The 20,303-nt window shown below is 37.9% G+C and overlaps 2 protein-coding genes across 3 annotated transcripts in view; one reads left to right on the top strand and one right to left on the bottom strand.

Moving 5' to 3' along the window:
- The first annotated feature begins 2,615 nt into the window (after positions 1–2,615).
- Positions 2,616–4,016, top strand: LOC128048350 (cyclic AMP-dependent transcription factor ATF-4-like). Its single transcript, XM_052640725.1, is given in 2 exon segments — positions 2,616–3,309; positions 3,311–4,016. Coding segments are annotated over 2 exon segments (1,053 nt in total). The 5' UTR covers positions 2,616–2,886; the 3' UTR covers positions 3,941–4,016.
- A 2,476-nt stretch (positions 4,017–6,492) lies between these two features.
- The window catches only part of ATF1 (activating transcription factor 1), a 62,234-nt gene continuing 48,423 nt past the window's right edge, over positions 6,493–20,303 (bottom strand). For both annotated transcript variants that reach the window (XM_052640815.1, XM_052640816.1), the window contains exons 4-7: positions 16,312–16,442; positions 13,027–13,209; positions 12,780–12,939; positions 6,493–7,973 (exon numbers count right to left, since the gene is read on the bottom strand). In XM_052640815.1, coding sequence (XP_052496775.1) covers positions 7,829–7,973; positions 12,780–12,939; positions 13,027–13,209; positions 16,312–16,442 — 619 coding nt within the window. In that variant the 3' untranslated portion in view covers positions 6,493–7,828. The remainder of the gene's footprint in view (positions 7,974–12,779; positions 12,940–13,026; positions 13,210–16,311; positions 16,443–20,303) is intronic.

The raw sequence follows: 20,303 nt of genomic DNA on the forward strand, positions 1-20,303 counted from the left end.
TCATGAGAAACGCTGGACTGGAAGAAACACAAGCTGCAATCAAGATTGCCGGGAGAAATATCAATAATCTCAGATATGCAGATGCTGCTGCTGCTGCTAAGTCACTTCAGTCGTGTCCGACTCTGTGCGACCCCATAGACGGCAGCCCACCAGGCTCCCCCACCCCTGCAATTCTCCAGGCAAGAACGCTGGAGTGGGTTGCCATTTCCTTCTCCAGTGCATGAAAGTGAAAAGTGAAAGTGAAATCGCTCAGTCGTGTCGAACTCTTAGCGACCCCGTGGACTGCAGCCTACCCGGGTTCTGAATCCATGGGATTTTCCAGGCAACAGTACTGGAGTGGGTTGCCATTGCCTTCTCCAGATATGCAGATGACACCACCCTTATGGCAGAAAGTAAGGAGGAACTAAAAAGCCTCTTGATGAAAGTGAAAGAGGAGAGTGAAAAAGTTGGCTTAAAGCTCAAAATTCAGAAAATGAAGATCATGGCATCTGGTCCCATCACTTCATGGAAAATAGATGGGGACCCAGTGGAAACAGTGTCAGACTTTATTTTTGGGGGCTCCAAAATCACTGCAGATGGTGGCTGCAGCCATGAAATTAAAAGACGCTTACTCCTTGGAAGAAAAGTTATGAGCAACCTAGATAGCATATTCAAAAGCAGAGACATTACTTTGCCAACTAAGGTCCGTCTAGTCAAGGCTATTATTTTTCCAGTAGTCATGTATGGATGTGAAAGTTGGACTGTGAAGAAGGCTGAGCGCCAAAGAATTGATGCTTTTGAACTGTGGTGTTGGAGAAGACTCTTGAGAGTCCCTTGGACTGCAAAGAGATCCAACCAGTCCATTCTGAAGGAGATCAGCCCTGAGTGTTCTTTGGAAGGAATGATGCTGAAGCTGAAACTCCAGTACTTTGGCCACCTCACGCGAAGAGTTGACTCACTGGAAAAGACTGATGCTGGGAGGGATTGGGGGCAGGAGGAGAAGGGGACAGAGGATGAGATGGCTGGATGGCATCACCGACTCGATGGACGTGAGTCTGAGTGAACTCCGGGAGTTGGTGATGGACAGGGAGGCCTGGCGTGCTGCGATTCATGGGGTCACAAAGAGTCGGACATGACTGAGCGACTGAACTGATGAGAGGTATATTAAATTCTACCAAGATTATGAAATTTTTTTCTCTTATTTCTGCATTTTGCTTAACATCTTGACCCTAAGTTTAGATGTATTTTTATCTTGCAAGTGACTTAAAATCTTTTTATAGTGACATTTTGTCCCAAGCCATAATTTTTTATGTTCAACATAAATATAGCTGTACTATATTTATGCTTTGTGCTTTCTTTTGGCTAATAATTGGCTGATATAACCTTTTCCGTGCTTTTACTTTCAACCTTGCTGTATCCTTATATTTTAGGGCTATAAACAACATATAGTGAATTTTGTTTTCTAATCCAACATGGCAATCTTTAAAATGCTCGGTACATTTACATTTATTATGATTACTAATATGCATAGATTTCTATAATTTCGGGGGGAAGCAATTTGTCCTGCCTGTTTCTTTTGGATTAACGAGGGTTTTTTTAGTGGGTATAGATTTCTAGATTTCTTACAACATGCAAATAATGTAGTGAAAAGTAGAGGGGTCTTCCGATGTCCTCTGTCATTTCCCCAAGTAGTTGAGCTTGTCAAACACCATGTTTCATGTTTAATTAGTATCCTTCACTGAGCAGTTAATTCCTCAAAATTTTATTTGATTGCTTATTTATGATGGCAGTGGGTAGTGGGGAAAGAAATTGTGACTGTTTTCTTTTTAAAATTCATTGGTGTTTTTGTTTACTGTTTTATCAACTAAGTCTAAGCTTTCTTGCCCATCTTATGACTAAAAAAAATTTTTTTGTTGGCAAGTATTTTTTTCAGAGTTGATGGTAAATTCTAAGAATTGTCATCTGAGAAAAAAAAAATTGCTCTCATATTCAGGTTTTTTCCAAAAGAAAGTATTACTTTATCATAGCTAAAATCCTAAATTTTCTTTGGTCAGCTTGATCTTTCATTTGGGGAATTAAAGTACCATTTATAAGCTTCTAAAAGAGATACTACAGTCTGATATGTTATTTATGGCTTCATGTAGTAAACATAAAAACACGGACTGGTTCCAGACTGAATTCATGATAGTGGTTTCCTTCAGGGAGGAAAATTGGACTAGGGAAAGATGAGTTTTATCTGTGCATTTTTTCCTCTTCAGAAAATGAGCTGAAGGCAACAAAATGTTCACATTTATTAATTCTGAATGGTGCATGTACAAGGATTTGATATGGTAACGTGTAGTTTTCTATGTAATTTTTAAAGTTTGTAAAACTTATGTGATTTTTTAGAACGGAGGTTGCCATCTAGTGGACACATTTAAATAGATCTTTAAGAATCTGTGCTATCCGAGTGCAGAGATTCAGTGAAGCTTTTCAGACTTTCCAGCACATGTTAAGAAGGTACGCTCTAGGTTAAGACCACAGACTGGAGTTGATCAAGCTTAGGTCCAAACCCTAGTTTTGCTATTTACCGTGTTACCCTGGGTAAAGTAACATTAGGTATAGAATCTGCCTGCAGGCCATTTTTCCTTCCTCCCGCCCATAGATGTAGTTCCTCCGGGCAAGTGCGCAGTCTCTCCTCCCGCTCCCTCAGGGTCCGCGGCCACCATGGCGCATTAGAGGCAGCAGTGCCAGCGGCAGCATCGGCCTTTGCAGCGGCGGCAGCAGCACCAGGCTCTGCAGCGGCAACCCTCCCAGCGGCTTAAGCCATGGCGCTTTTCACGGCATTCAGCAGCAGCCTTGCTGTAACCGACAAAGACACCTTCGAATTAAGCACATTCCTCGAATTAAACACCAAAACCTCGCAACATGGCCGAGATGAGCTTCCTGAGCAGCGAGGTGTTTGTGGGGGACTTCGTGTCCCCCTTCGACCAGTCGGGTTTGGGGGCTGAAGAGAGCCTAGGTCTCCTAGATGACTACCTGGAGGTGGCCAAGCACTTCAAACCTCATGGGTTCTCCTGCGACAAGGCCAAGGCAGGCTCCTCCGAATGGCTGGCTGTGGATGGGTTGGTCAGTTTCTCAGACAGCAGCAAGGAGGATGCTTTCTCCGGGACAGATTGGATGGTGGAGAAAATGGATTTGAAGGAGTTTGATTTTAATGATACCCTGTTGAGTATAGATGACCTGGAAACCATGCCAGATGAGCTCTTGGCCACGTTGGATGACACGTGTGATCTCTTTGATCCCCTACTCCAGGAGACTAACAAGGAGCCCCCCGAGATAGTGAACCCAAATTGGCCATCTTCCAGAAAGTTTACCAACAACTGACCAGGGTGCCCCCTTCACTTTCTTGCAACCTCTTCCCCCTTCCCCAGGGGCCCTGTCTTCCACTCCAGATCATTCCTTTAGTTTAGAGCTATGCAGTGAAGTGCTTATCTCTGAAGGAGATAGCAAGCCAGACTCCACCACTTCCATTACTGTGATCCCTCAGTGCATAAAAGAGGAGGATGCCCCCTCAGATAACGATAGTGGCATCTGTATGAGCCCTGACTCCTCTCCAGGCTCTCCCCAGCATAGCCCCTCCACCTCCAGAGGCTCTCCAAATAAGAGCCTGCTATCTCCAGGTGCCCTCAGTGGCTCTTCCCGCCCCAAACCCTACGACCCTCCTGGAGAGAAGATGGTAGCAGCAAAAGTAGAGGGTGAGAAACTAGATACGAAGCTGAAGAAAATGGAGCAGAACAAGACAGCAGCTACTAGGTACTGCCAGAAGAAGAGGGAGGCCCTCACTGGGGAATGTAAAGAGCTAGAAAAAAAGAATGAGGCTCTGAAAGAGAAGGCAGATTCCTTGGCCAAGGAGATCCAGTATCTTGAAGATCTGATAGAAGAGGTTCGCAAAGCAAGGGAGAAGAAAAGGGTCCCCTAGTTAGGGTAGTCAAGAGTATGTGCGCTTGTATATAGGAGGCTGAAGCTGTTTTAATAAATTATTTTGTAGTGAAAAAAAAAAAAAGAATCTGCCTGCAGTGCAGGAGACCTGGGTTTGATCCCTGGGTCAGGAAGATCCCCTGGAGAAGGAAATGGCAACCCACTCTTCTTGCCTGGAAAATCCCATGGACAGAGGAACCTTGTGGCTCAGCTAGTAAAGAATCCATGGGTAGACCTGGCTTCGATCTCTGGGTTGGAGAGGGTAAAGGCTGGAGAAGGGAAAGGCTACCCACTCCAGGATTCTGGCCGGGAGAATTCCATGGACTGTATAGTCAGTTGCAGAGTCAGACACAACTGAGTGAGTTTCACAGTCCGTGGGGGTCGCAGAGTCGGACACGACTTAGTGACTAACACAACGGAGCACTCCTTTAAACCAGGTAAGGACTGCCCTAGACTGGGGGTACAGAGAAGCGTAAGATGCAGTCTCCCCTTCAAGTTTTAAAATAAAGGTGTGTGTTGTTGGGGTAAGGGTATATGTGCTGTTTTATATTGGTTAGGGGGTAGGTTTAAATCCCAGATCCCTGGTTATTAATACTCATATAACCTTAGTTGGATATTAATGTCACCCTGTGAGACTGTTACTTACCTGAGTTCTGTAAGAGATGCAACTCTGTCTGGTCTGTCACTCTTCCTGTAATGCTTGGCATGTAAAAGGCCTTCAGTAGGTTTCTTCTGAATGAATGTCTACTTTAATAGTTTCTTATGCATAGTAATTAATAAATAGATGTTAAGGAAATGGTAAAACTGTACATGTTATTATATAGGTAACTCAATTTTGTAATAAATGTATATGTTAAAACATACTTATTGAAGGCAGCAAATTATCACATATATCCATCAGTTTTGAGGAAAAGGATCTCAACCATGAAATGGCAAAGACTTGGTCTCTAATCCCTGTCTGTGTTTGCTGTAAAGAAAGGTACATGAATAAAGGGACTGAGTTACCAGAATCTCTTAAAAAAAAAAAAAAAATGGCCTACACCTTCAACTGACTCTCTCGAAGGTTTCTGCCAAGGACTTCCCGTGGGTCCAGTGGTTAGGATTCCACCCTTCCACTGCAGGGGGCATGGCTTCGGCCCCTAGTCAGGGAACTAACATTCCGCATGCCACTTTGCATGCTGCAGGGCATGGCCAAAAAAATATACTTCTGCGAAACACTCCCTACAGTGAGCTTCTGAATTCTACAACCTTGATTTAAGTGTTCCTTTCCTTTCTTTATAGGAAGAAGTTTTTGGGGAAAAAAGGCAATATTTGTTAAAAAATAAAAACCAAATTTGAGTAACAGTAAATAATATGATTACTGCAATTAGACTGTGATGTACTTTGACATTTTGTTTCACTATAACCTATGACTTTTCCTTTAACTTAGTCAAATTCACTCAGATTTTATCATTTCAGCATCTGGGAATCTGAATTGCAATTATAACTATCATTCCAAGGCATAATTAATACATGTTTTAACTAGAGAAAAACATAGCCAGTCATTTTAAAATAGTAATTGCTGAATGAAAAAACAAATATGGTAAGATTTCTGAAGCTTTAACACATGTCCATTCTTCATAGAATAATAAAGGGATAGTCAATAAAATTAAAGGGATTAAAAAAAATCTTATATGCTCAAGGATGCATTTGTGGGCAGTAATGTTATTTCCATCAATGTAACAAACAGTAAGTGATAATTTATTTTTAAATTCAATAGTAAATTGAACCAAGGAAATAATTTCATTGGTCTCTCAAACTTTTGAAATCTTAATTTCAGGCTTATAGTATAATCACCTTTAAAGTGTCATAAGCCTCATAAATTGGTATCCATGTATAGACTCCTCAGTGGCTTGTCCATGCCTGTTACATAGAGCTTAACTACATAATGTGAACTAGTGAGCAAGACCCTACACCAGAAATGTATAGGTTGTGGAGTTTACAATATTTGTGTATATCCAGTTGCTAAGGCACTAAGAGCTAGGCTGCTGGAGCCAAATGTAACATCCACCCAATAAACTAACTTTTAAAACACTCTTGATATAACCCACTGACCCCATACCCCTAATATTCTTTAGCCTGATGGACCACTATTTTGAGACTCAGGCTTTAGGATAGTGATAGAAGTAATTCCACTGGTGTTCAGACTTTTCTTTCTTTTCATAAACTGCTGACAAATCAACAAAAAAAGTCCCATTCTAAAAGACCCTGACAATGAAAGATTTTATTAAAATTAATAGATTTATCAATTAAAATTTCTACATGACAGGCCCCTAACCATGTCCTAAACACCTGTAGAACAAAATATTTATTATAATTGGTTCTGACTGAAGCAAAACATATAAATATATCCCCTTAAAATAGGTTGTGCAGCCCAGATTTGTAAATTTATCCTCATTTCAGAACTAGGAATGCACTATAGTTAGATACTAATTAACAAAATGGTTATCAGGAAGCTTGTCATTCATATATCAAGCAATATATTTTATATTCAACAAACTTAATTTTATCAAATGTCCTTTAATTTCATACACAACAATATGATACATATTGTACTAAGAAGCGCACAATAGTTTTGCAGTACAATTTCAAAGTGTGTACAAATTGGAATACAGAGGTTGAACACTGGTGTGCTGACAGCATTTCTGAACTCTGGATAAACTGCATACAAAACTTACAATTCAAATATTAGCCAATCTGGAAACTTTACTTCCCATAATATAAAAATGATACTTTGAGATGCAAAATATTTTTTACTAACTATATAAACATTTAAAATAATCATTAAAAACTTAACTTTAGAATTTATAAAGATTAACTATAAAAATATATTGGCAGTCACTTTTCTTATAAATGTACCATTCACTACAATACAAAATAGTCTCTAACATAAAATTGCCTTAGTAACTGTATTTAGAATCCGATAAACCTTACATTAAACTGATTATAAAATCCTCTTGGAAAACTTTGGTATGCATCTTCAGAAGGTTTTTAAAATACCTAATTATCTTAAGGGCCTGTAAACATTCCATTCTATTAAAGCACAACAGAATAAGTAATGTATATTCAACTGCATACAGAATATAGAATCAAAAAACAATTTATTAAATATTTGTAGAAAATCACCATTCCCAGAGTAACCAAAAAACTATTTAAAAGTATCAAACTTTTAAACAATTCTTTTCCATTCTGATAAAAAATGTTACAAAATCACCATACTCCATTCATGTACCTTAGATGTCTTTTAGGACAAGGCCTCAAAAATTGTTAACCTAGTCTCAAAACCCCTCCTGAGTCCAATGAACAGACTTTTAAAAACCTATTTGAGACCTGACAACAGAACAAGTATATATAATCAAGATACATAATTTATATATTTAGTTATGTATTAGCTTTTCTTTTATATTTGCAATGTAGAATTTATTGGCAGAAACAGAACACACACACACAATTGAAGAAAGGTAAATTTTAGGAAACAGAAATGCAAACCTGTAAGGGTAAACTGATTTATTGTTAAAGGTCTGATTTACCAAATTTCATCTTATCTACCATTTTTGGAATATTGGTAACTATTGTTATTTAGAAAATTCGAATTGGTCAAAGTTCATTGCAAATATTTCTTGAGCATGTTTAATTGTTACAGAGCTTCCAGTTGTGCCAGTAACTTCCTTGAGGTCTTTTTCCACTTTATCCTCTGTCACCAGATCTCTCGTGTAAGGTATTTCTCTTTGAGTTGTAAAAACCTAAATAAAAAGCTTCATTTTTGACCTTTCAATTCATAAAACTCCACTAAAAAGAAAAGAAATCCATCTAATTTTTAGGCAAGTCCACAAAAATATTTTCTTAAGAATCAAACACTTTTATTAGAATAAAGATCCTTCAAAGTTTTTAACTCTTCTATTAGAGTTTTGTTTTGATTTTCCAGAACTGCGACTCGATTTTCCAGGCATTTCACATATTCTTTCTTCTTTCTGCGACATTCTCGAGCAGCTTCTCTAAATATAAGCATTAAAAACCAATGTTAGAAAAAAGTTCAAATTCTTTAAATGGTAAATGTGTGCTGTGTGTGCGCCAAGTTGCTTCAGTAGTGTCTGACTCTGCGACTCTGAAACGTAGCCCGCCAGGCTCCTCTGTCCATGGAATTCTCCAGGCAAGAGTATGGGAGTGGATCGCCATTCCCTTCTCCATGGGATCTTCCTGACCCAGGGATCGAACCAGCATGTATTATGTCTATTATGTCTAACCTACGTTGGTAGGCAGCTTCTTTACCACTTGCACCACCTGGGAAGCCCAGGTGAAAAAAGTTAGAAAAAAAGTTCACATTTTTTAAATGGTAAATGCACTTAAGTAATTTTCCCTGGTCATCCTTTTTTTCCCCTCATTAAAACAAAATTAGGGTATCATCTATATACAGTGAAACACAATGATCTTACGTGCAGAATTCAATTTGCTATGGCAAATGCATGCATATACCTATATAACCCAAACACCATCCATCAAGTCAGACATTTTTATTGCCCCAGAAGTCCCCTCATGCCCATTCTCCCCAAGCAACTACTGTTTCGATTTTTTTTTATCACCAGAGATGAAGTTTTTCCTATTCTATAACAGAACTTCCTTCAGACAACAGTCATACAGAATGTACTCTTGTGTCTGGTCTCCATACTCCACTGTATGGATATAATTACAATCTGTTGATCCATTATCTTGAGCCATTTGCTAGTTTTAGCTGCTACGCATGTCCTTCCTTGTGCCAGTCTCTGAGAACATATGTCCCATTTCTCTTGGATAAACACCAAGAAGTGAAATGTATGGGTCCTCTGGTTAACTTTGGACATATAAATCCTCTAAACTTCAATTTTTAATTATAAACAATGCTTTGATACTCAGTTTTGTACATGTCCTGTTAGCATATTTCTATGGATTTTCACTGAAGTTTTATATACATATACAACAAGTAAAAAAGTATTTTGAATTTTTTTAACTAAAAATGAAGATATTCTCTGCAACTTGCTTTTTTTGACACATACTATTTTAATGATGTATCTATATTGGTACACAGTTCTTTGTCATGCAGACATTTCACTGTTAATTTTCACTTCCCTAACTACTAGTGAAATGGAACATCTTCAAAAGTTTAAGTCTCCTCTGGATCTGCTCTTATTTATTTGCCTGTTCATTCATACTTTTTGCCTATTTTACATTTAGAAATTACTAGAAAGACACACAACCTAAGAACTCTCAATGAATTATACATACTAACCCGTTATCTGTTTCTATATTATTTTCTAATCTACTTGATTTGATATTTTTATTTCTTATATGATAAATTCTCTTTTTTAGTCTTTTTTCTGGCTTAGATTAAAACTGCCATGCACTATATATTCCTAAATTTTATAAATTTTATTGCTTAATTTTCAGAGTTTTCTTTAATCTATCTGTAATTACTTCTGTATGTGGTATAAAATAGGAGTCCAATTTAATTTTCTTCTGGATGTGGAGTTGTGTATCATTTCAAAAACATATTCAACTTTTTTTCATTGGGTTGTACTTATTAATTCAGATGATCTTTATATTTTTTCAAAGAAATCTTTTTGGGGGGGACAGATATGTTGCAAATATCTTCTATAGATTTGAAGCTTATATTTTCAGTCACTTTCTTTTAATGAAAAGTTATTGATTTTAATGAAGATTCATCCATCTTTCATGTTAAATTTTTTATGTGTGTGTTATTTTAAGGAATCTTGCCTATACTTGAAACTGTGAGATTATGTATTTTCAACCTGAAAGTTTTTAAAATTTCACCTTTCACATACTCTTTAATTCATCTGGTATGGTGTGAGGAAGAAATTTGAAATTTTCTCACATAAAATAACTATCCTAGCATCATTTATTGGAGTCCCTCCTTCCCCCAATAATCTGCCCTACCAAGGTTTCATGTATTCACAGATGTGTTTCTGAGCTCTCTACTCTATTTCACTAGTGATTTTGTTTACCTCAATGCCAGTATTACATTATTTTAATTACCACGGTTTAAACAAGATTTGATTATCTCCTCACCTTATTCTTGTCTGGAATATTTTGGCTGCTCTTGACCCTTTTTACTCTTCTATAAATTTTAGTATCAACTTGTCAAGTTCTTCAAACAACCTGTTTGGGTTTTGATTGGAACTGCATTGAATCTATGGATCAATTGGGGGGAAAAATAGTCATCTTTATAATACTGAGTTTCCATATCTGTGGACATAGTATATTTCTCCATTTATTTATTCGATCTTCTTTAATGTCTCTAAAAAACAATATTTTCCATAAATGTCCTGGACATCTTTTGTTAGATTTATTCTTATATATTTCATTTATTGATAATATAAGTATCTTTAAAGTAACTATTTACCAAACTCTTTATTGCTGATGTGAAGAAAACAGCTGATCTTTGAAACTGATCTTATATCTAGTAACCTTATAAATTCATTATTTACAGCAATCTTTCTCTAAATCCATTTTGTTTTTTTTTAATCAGGCAATCATACAAAAAATAGTAACAGCTTTTATTTTCTTCATTTAAATCCTTGTAATATCCCCTTTTTTCCTGATTTACTAAACTGGCAAGGATTTCTAGTACAGTGTTGAAGAGACCTGGTTCTTTTTCATTTCTAAAGAGTTTGCAGATTATTCTCCTGGATATTCTAAGCAAATGAATATATCTTTGTTAAAATTAAAATAGCAGTTTTACTTTTCTTCTCCAATTTTTATCGTTTTTATAGTCTCTTGCTCTTTGATGATTTTCAATGACATCCTTTTCTACATATGAAAAACATGCTTCTTTCTGTCTCTCTTATTAGATAACTGAAGACTTCACAACACTCATTCTGTTGTCTGCTTTTTCTGCTGACTCTTGCTTCTAAAAGGCTGTGTGGTATTCCTCAAGACTCTGGACCCTAAAACCTGGACCCATGAATTTAAATCCTACATCTTATCACTTACTGGGCAGTATAACCTTGGTCAAGTAACTAGACTTCTCTAGGCCTCAGTTTCCTCAAGAAAATGGAAATAATTTTTTGTGAAAATGGTCTAAGGGCTTGGCATATATAATGGAGGCCTAATTCTTTGGGTATTCTGATTTTTCAGCTTATATTTGTTAGAACTCAATGTGTAGGAATTCTTTAGAGCCTGTGTTGAGGTTGCTTTCTCCAAGCAACTGGGGGCCCTGTGAGCCCTCACTCAGTATTTACCTATTTTTTGGACTGCACTGGATCTTTGCTGCTGTGCCAGGGGCTATCCTCTAGTTGTGGTGTGCGGGCTTCTCATTTGGCGGTTTCTCTTGTTGCGGAAGACAGCTGTAGGGCGCACAGGCTTAGCTGCCCTGTGGCATATGGATCTTAGTTCCTGGACCAGGGACTGAATCAATGTCCCCTGCAGTGGCAGGCAGATTCTTAGCCACCAGACTATCAGGGAACTCTTGATACCCATTTTTTAAGTTACAATTCTCAGCTTACTGGTGTAGATCTTCTTGGGTCTTGACCTCAAGGAAGAAAATCTTTGATCCAGTTCTCCAAGCTGGAGTCCCTACGCTCTGTCCCTGGTCCCCTCTGCATACAAAAGCTATGCCAATTATTTACAAAGATCTGAACTTATCCCCAGGAATATACAGCAGCTGCTTCAGTGCTTATTAACATCATGGTCCTATGCTTCTGGTTCATTTCTAACCTCAATAGATCTCTTTCTGCATGCTCATCCAATCATGTAAAGAAATGGTTTTTATATTTCATCAAGCTTTTAAAAATATTATGCAGCCAAAGTTATACTGTCAGAAAGAGAAGTCTCACTCTAGTAATTTTTAACAAGTCTTCTGGGTTTCCTAGGTACACAATCATATCATCAGCAAAGAAACGGGATTATTTTCTAATATTTACATGACTTATTTACTTGTTTTACTGTATTTGTTGGAACCTCCAAAACAACAGATGGTCTCTGCCTTGTTTCCAAGTTTATTTACAGTGATAATTGCTCCCTCTTATTTTTAGTAAAACATTTTATCTTGAAGTAACTAAGTGTATCCATCTGGCCCTTTATGGTAATTTTTATTCCTCTAGAAAATGATTCTTTTACTCTGATTTTCTAACTTACTCGAGAGGACCTGAAAATAGAACTTTATTATAATTTTAAAAATTTGTTGTAATCTGTAGCTATTTACCCTCTTTTGTTTCTAATATAGTTTATTGGTATCTTTTTTCTTCTCCCTTGAACACACTGCAAAAAGCTATCCATTAGATTCTTTTTCTCAAAGAATTAGTTTTAATACCAGATGTACAAGAGATGCAAACAGCATTGTTTAAAATACATATTAAATGAAAGGTAATGTTTCTAGAGGTTAAATGACTACTACATTTTCATGATCAAAATTCATTTTTAAGAACAATTCTGTATCCATATGTATACTAGGTATTATGCCAGAAACCTAGTAACTCTTCCCTATTCTTACTCTAGTCAACAAACAGCAAGCAGAAAATTATTATTTTCACTTAACTTTGTCAACCCAACAAGAACAATACTGTTTAAAAAGTTTTGCTTAAGAGTGCTATTTGAAGAACACAACAGAAATGGAAGAACTCTAGGTCATATATTAATAAGAGACTGTGCAAAGGGACTCACTGATCTGCTAGAAACATGTAAGACAGATTAACAATTAAAATAAAACTGATATAAACTCTTCTCATTTCTAACATATAATCTCAGTTAAAATCTTTCTGAGATTTATAAAAATGTATCACCCATTCTGATAGTATAATTTTACTACTTACCTGTTTTTCATCAACCTTATTTCTCTTTTCAGTTGGGGGTCATCTGTCTTAGATGTCTGAGATGTAAGGGTCACGGGAGATGTCATCACCACGGTTTGTGGTAGTGAAGTAGCTGAAGGTGTGGTACGGATCTGATATGTCTGCATATCTCCTGACGCAGCTGTGCGGTCCAAAGAATAAGTTAAAATGCATAAGTGTCTTTGAAAGTACTCTGGAATGCTTTCCATAGATATTTAAGCATACTTACTTTGTACAACAACCTGGTTGCTGGGCACAAGTATTTGTTGTCCATCAGAAGTCTGTGCATACTGGAGAATTGTTGTACCTTGCTGAGTACTGCCTGAATTTGTCATGGTTAATGTCTGAAGGCCCTGTACTCCATCTGTGCCTGGACTGGCCAGCTGTAAGGCTCCATTTGGGGCAATGGCAACTTTAACCAAAGAGAAAATATAGCTAATGTAAGGCTATACAACACACTTATTACAAAGGATTGGCGAACAAAACAATCGCTTTTTATTAAAACAGGTTTAAATGCAATTTCACTTGATGACTGTTGGTTACTTTAGGTGAGCTACATGTAAAAGAAGTAAAATTTGGCATTTCTTGATAAAATTTTGTATTTCAAATAAAAGTTTGCACTAATCTTAAATTTAGTCTTAAATTATACAATAACTGATCGGTCATTTGGGGCTCTATGGAGCACTACATGCTAATTGTTAATGTTGTTACAGCAGTTCTGGGGCATGAGAAAGGGATACCACTGACAAATAACTTTTAAAGCAAAAATAAGTAGAAGGAAAGAGTAACATAGTCTGTAATTTTTATTTAAAAGCATTAGAAAGATTTTATCTTAAAATTTTTGAATAGGTAAGTGTGCCTATGGAAAAAAATTCAGAAAGGATAAAAAAGGTTACATAATGAAAAAATAAATCTTCACAGGCTTTCTCAGCTCCACTCTCCAGCGGTGACACTGTTTCTAGTTATCCTTAGACTTTCCCTATTGCCACACCACAAATATTCCCATATAATTTATAAAATGACTTCAGGAGAAAAGACATTAAAGTTTTTTAGATGTAGAGATTTAAGTTTACAGTAGCAATTACTTTCAATCCCTTTCCCTGTTAACAGACACACATACATATAAATATATATAAAAAGGAAAAGTCTGGCCTTCCCTGGTGGTCCAGTGGTTAAGAATCTGCCTTGCAAGGCAGGGGACACCGGTTCGATCCCTGGTCTGGGAAGATCCCACAAGCCCAGGGCAACTGTGCCAGCCTGCGCCAGAGCCCATGCTCCACAGTAAGAGAAGCTGCCACAAATGAGAAGACTCTGCACTACAGCCAGAGGGTAGCCCCTGCTTTCCACACTAGAGAAAGACTGCATGCAGCAGTGAGTGCGGCCAATAAATAAAAAATAAAATATTTAAAGTAAAAGGCCCATTATCCCTATTTATTCCACTTGCCATTTCCCACCACCCTCTTGAGATAACCATTATTTCTGGTGCACATCCTTCCTGGTATCTCCCTATGCTCATATAGACTGATATATAATATCAAAATATAGGGACTTCCCTGATGGTCCAGTGGTTAAAAACTGCCTTGCAATGCAGGGGACAGAGGTATCCTGTATTCGTTCATCCCTTGTCAGGGACCTAGGATCCTACATGTTGCAGAACAACCAGGCCTGTGTGCTGCAACTACTGAGCCCATGGGCCACAACTAGGGAGTCCGTGCACCACAACTAAGACCCAATGCATTTATCTATTCACACCATTATAGACAGATATACACATCTTCTGATGTATATGCAAATGTATACATTAATACAGAATTGTTTTCATTTTTGTAACATATCTTCCTGTACTTGATTGACATGTGTATTTACCTGGTTGAATTTACTCTCAATCTGTACTATTCAGTATAGTGGCCATGGGCCACATGCGGCTATTTAAATTAATTAAAATAAAAAATTCAGTTCCTCAGTCTCACCAGGTACTCAGCAGTCACACACAGCTTAGGAGCTACTGTGCTGAACAATGCAGACAGAGAACATCTGCATCAGCAAGGAAGTTCTGCTGCATCGAACTGCCCTTAACAACATGTACTGTCCTGTACTTCGACTGTAACATGCGAAATACTGCCCTAAGTGTCTATATAGTTTTCATAATAATAAACCATGTATCACAACTTTTAACTTGCTAATATGCTGTCTTAAATATTTTTGGAAATAATAATACATGTGATTTAAAAAAATTCAGTTTTGTTTAAAATGAAAAGTGAACCTCCCAACTGCTTCTGAGCTCTGCTCCTAAGTTTCCTTCCTTACAACTACTTTGCCCAGTTTGTATTCTCAAAAATATTCTATATATATTCTTAAAATTATATGTTCGTAACACATTTTACTGAAAGCCTACTATGTGCCAGGCCCAATATCCCAAGGTTATAGTGGTGAACAAGACAAAGTTCCCCTCAAGGAGATCATAAATCATAAATCAATTAAGCTAATCTACATATATTCTATAATTAAGCAAATATACTTTAAAGCATTTATATGTAATTATATTGGAAAAGTACCTAAGAAAATAAACTAAAGGGTGGAGCAATATATTTTAGCCACAGTGGTCTCTCTGAGGAGGTGACACTTAAGCAGAGCAAGAGTGAGGATGTAAGCCATATGAGGATCTGGGTCAAGAACGTGCAGGTGGTAGGGATGACACGTCCAAAGATCCTGAGGCAGAAATGAGCTTCATGTGTTCAAGAAACGGCAAGAAAGTTTGTGTGGCCAAATGGCATCAAGTGACAGGTGATGAGATCAGAGTAGGCAAAGCCAGATCCTGATGTAATGCCTTGTAGGACTTATTCTAAATGTGTCAGAAAGCCACTGAAGATTTTGAGCTAAAGTGGTATAATCTATTTAATAGACATCTTAAATAAACTGCTTTGGTTGCAATATCGAAAACTATCAGATCAAGGATGGGAAGCAAGATAACTAATCGGATACTGCAGTAGTTCGGATGACAGTATAAACCCAGGTGGTGGAGATGGTGAGAGGTGGTCAGATAGGACAGCTGTTTTGTGGCAAGAGCCAATTAGACTTAAAGAACAGGGCTTACGAGAGAAGGGAGACGTTATTTACAAATGGGACAGCACAAATGAATTTCTTGGGGGTGATGGAGTATCTTGATTGTGGTGGTGCTTAGGCAACTCCAAGCATCTGTCAAAACTCACAGACTTACCCCCAAGATAAGGATGTAAGCTATGTATCACTAGCAAGCTGTGTGACGTTAGGGATATTAATTGTCTAACTCTCTAACCTCAGTTCCCTCATAAATTGGTAACTGCCCACCTTACAAAATTACTATAGGGAATAAATGAGATACTGCTAAAAAAGAACTCAGCATTATTTCTGGCTCAAAATGCTACTTATTATCCTTTAATACTCATCACTATCAAAGTGTGACAGTCTATGCCAGCTTCTTCACAGGAAGGTTCTGCTCTGTGTCTGCCAGGTGGGAAGTTACTCCTGCACGTACTGTACTGGCCGGTGCTAGTCTGATAGATGGGAGTTGGAACAGACATAGAAGTGACAGCAGAAACTCCAGGGTTTTCTCCGTCTCCTTTTCTGCCCCGTGTATCTTCGGAAGATAGGTCTTTCAAAATCTTTCTGTGGAAAACAGAACTCTATTATTAATGTTGGTAATGAGGACAACTTTACAAAAAGAAATTACTAAACCTCTTTCAATTTCAGGTTAAAGATACAGTGATCTAGTAGACACCTAGAGTCGGACACGACTGACGCGACTTAGCAGCAGCAGCAGCAGACACCTAAACTGTGGCGTCGAAGAATCATTTGTTTAGCACATACTATTTTTTTACCTCAAGCTAGAGATAGTGAAAGACAAGGAAGCCTGGTGTGCTGCAGTTCATGAGGCTGCAAAGAATCAGACATGACTTAGTGACTAAGCAACAAGACTGTTTAGCAGGCAGGTTACATTTTAGTTTATGATGACCTGAAAAGAAACAATGAGCAAATACCCATACAGAGTGCCTTTTCAACAACAAGGCCCTTGTAGAGGTAGAAAAGGTCTCTTTATAGGAGAGGTGGCTCCATTGTGAGTATAAGGTGCTATTCATTTTCTAAACAGTGTCAGTTACCTTTATTTAAAAAGATCAAATTGGGGACTTTCCTGGCAGTCCAATGGTCAAGAATCCACACTTCCACTGCAGAGGGCACGGGTTTGGTTCCTGGTCTGGGAACTAAGATCCTACCCTACATGCTGCAGGGTGCAGCGATCAATCAATAGATTAAATTTATTTTTTCAACCTTCAACTCTATAATGGAAGAGAAACCCATATTTCCCAGAAAGAAACAAGGAGATTAAAAATACTACTCTAAGACTGGTGGTTGCCAAGGTGGAAGGGGATGAACTGGGAGTCTGGCGTTAGCGAATGCAAACTGGTAACATTTAGAATGGATAAACAATATCCCACTGCATAACATAGGGCACTATAGTCAATATCTGGTGATAAACCATATGTAAAAGAATGTGTGTATAAATTAGGGGGATGGAGCCCATTTTCCTAACTTTGATGGAAAGTATTTAAAAAACTACTATAAAAACACAGTATCTGTGATAAACAAAATTCATTATTTTAACAAGAAGTACACTTGACTCCACAAAAATAAGGCAAAAATAAGGGGATGGAAAAAGATGCCTTGCTGAAAAGAAAGGTCTTCCAAAACACAGCTGCGGATGGAAGGAGCATTGAAAGAAAAAAGAAATTTTTACTCAAGCATTCCACGTTTGTTGGAGAAAAATTAGAAAATCTTAACTACTTGTGCAAAAACAATAACAAAAAAGAATCACAAAGAAAAAAAAATAACCCTTAGCATTAAATGAGATCTTTCATGTTACCTATGCTAAACTTCCAGCCCATTCAGGAATTCTCTAACATTACTAACAGCTTCTATTTATAGGAATAAGGCATCCACAATTTCAAAAAGCAAACTATTCAATTATTGGATGGTCAGAGCTCATCCTTGTTTAGATTCAAAGCTAATTCCACCCAGTGAAACTAGAGAAAGTTAAACTTTATACCCTAATCCTATATCCATGCCCTAGCTTTGCAATATCTGACAACTGCTTCAGGTTTTCTTCATCAGTGGCCAGATAATTTCAGATCCTTCAGATGTTCTCTTATCACATGTTGAAGATCCTTTCCCAGCTTGGTCCCCTTAACCTGGACAGTCTTCCCACCAAGAACCACAGTGGAGAACAAAGGATGTGGCGGTCCTACGAACTCTGTGTTAGCCATCTGTAGAACCGCCACTGTGCTTCCCAAACCTGCTATGTACCAGAATCATCTGGAGAGGCTTATTGAATCCAGACTCCCAAATGACACCTTTAATAATTTGAGTGAGCTGGTCAGGACAGAGCTCGAGAATACATTTAACAAACTGCCTGCAAGGTCCTAAGCAGCCAACCTTGCATGAAATGGTGGAATGCTGTGCCCATTTCTTTTTCAATTTTAAGTTACGAAATATTTTGAGCACAGAAAGTACAGGAGGGCTTCCCTGGTGGCTCAGTGGTAAAGAATCTGCCGGCCAATGCAGGAGCCACTGGTTCAATCCCTGGTTCCTTGAAGATCCCACACGCTGTGCAGCCATGAAGTCTGTGTGCCACAACTATTAAGCCTGTGCTCTAGAGCCAGAGAACTACAACTCCGGAGCGCAGGCGTCCTAGAGCCCGTGCTCAGCAATGAGAGAAGCCACCACAACGAGAAGCCTGCACACCACAACTAGACAGTAGCTCAAGGGCAGCTCACCTCAACGCGAGAGAAGGTGTGCAAGACCCAGCTCAGCAAAAAAAAGAGGACAGAAAGTAAAACACCTACGCACCATATACCAGGAATCAACTCATTGCCATTGTGCCATGTTTGCTTCAGATATCTTATTTTAACAGGAATTAAGTTACATATACACCAAAATGTCACCACCAATTCCTTTCCCTTTTCCCCTCTCAATGAGTGCCATTATCTAAATTGTTATTTATCATTCCCGCATATATTACTTTATTTTACTATATTTTAAGATACCATTTGCCATTGTTTTACATTCTTCCTCATCCTCCTTATTAAACCCTGGAGAATCTTAAAGAGCCATCTTTCGGACTTCTCCATCTACATTCTTTCCAATGAGCTCATCTGTCCCAAAGGCATGAATACCTTGTGTACACTGATGACCCCTCAAAATGGTATTTTCTCAACTTCTCTCCTGAACTCGAAACTCACATATCCAATTGTGTATTGAATGCTTCCATTCAACAGGCACCTCAAACTTAATACCTCCAAATCTAGTATCAGATATCCTTCTACCCCTGGCAGTCTTACTCATGTCAGTAAATATCAACTCTACTTTTCAAAAATTTTGGAGTTGTCCTCTTTCTCACAACCTTTATCCAATTCATAAACAAATCTCATTGTTTCTATCTTGAAAATATATTCAGAATCTTACCCATCCTCATCACCTCCACTGTGGTTCCCCAAGTCCATACCACTAGCTCCTCCTGACCGAACAACAGCCTCTAGCAGGTCCTCCTTGCTACAGTCTGCTCTCCACACAACAACCAGTCATCTTTTTAAAATGTCAGTTAGATCAAATCACTCGTGTGCAATGGTTCCCTATCAGAATAAATGACATGGTTGACAAGGTTTGTCCCTGTGACTTCTCCAACCACAGCATCCAGCCATCTTGCTATAAGATTATCAGTTTTACTGATTCCACACCCTCCTACCCCACAAAGAACCACCTTTCAGTTATCTCTGTTCGTTTTCTCTTTAAGTTCACAGATTTCTGCGCTCCGGCACTCCCACTTGCGCCACTTGTCTTGCAGGATGTTAGTTCCCCAACCAGGAATTGAACCCTCCAGCAGTGGAAGCATGGAGCCCTAAGCAACAGACTGCATGTGAATTCCCTGATTTCTGCTCTTAATCTCTATTATTTTTTTTCTCCTGCTTGTTTTAAGCTTATTTTGTTTCTCCCCTAGTTTCTTAAAGTGGAAGCTGAGACTGTTGATTTGAGACCTTCCTTCCTATATAGTGTTTAATAAGGTAAATTTCCCTCTATTTCCTACTGATTTGTTATTTCCTACAGAGTTTGGTATTTTGTGTTTTTAATCTTTCATTAAGTTCAATGTTTTCTAATTTCCCTTAAGATTTTCTGTTTGGTTATTTCTAAGTGTGTTAATTTCTGTATGGAGATTTCCTGTTATCTTTCCTTTATTGGCTTCTAGTCTAATTCAAGTATGAGCAAAGAGCTTTGTGTAATTTCAGTTTTTCTAAATTTGTTAAGGTTTGTTATGATCCAGGATGTGGTCTTTCTTGGTGGATATTCTTTGTGCACGTAGGTGAAGTGTTCTAACAATGCCAATTAGATCCAACTGGTTGATGGTATTGTTCAGTTCTATAATCTTGCTTATTTTCTGCTGTAACTTCTGTTGGATACTAAGATAGATGTACACAAATT

Source organism: Budorcas taxicolor, chromosome 5 (genome assembly GCF_023091745.1).
Source record: "Budorcas taxicolor isolate Tak-1 chromosome 5, Takin1.1, whole genome shotgun sequence".
Taxonomy (NCBI): Eukaryota; Metazoa; Chordata; class Mammalia; order Artiodactyla; family Bovidae; genus Budorcas; species Budorcas taxicolor.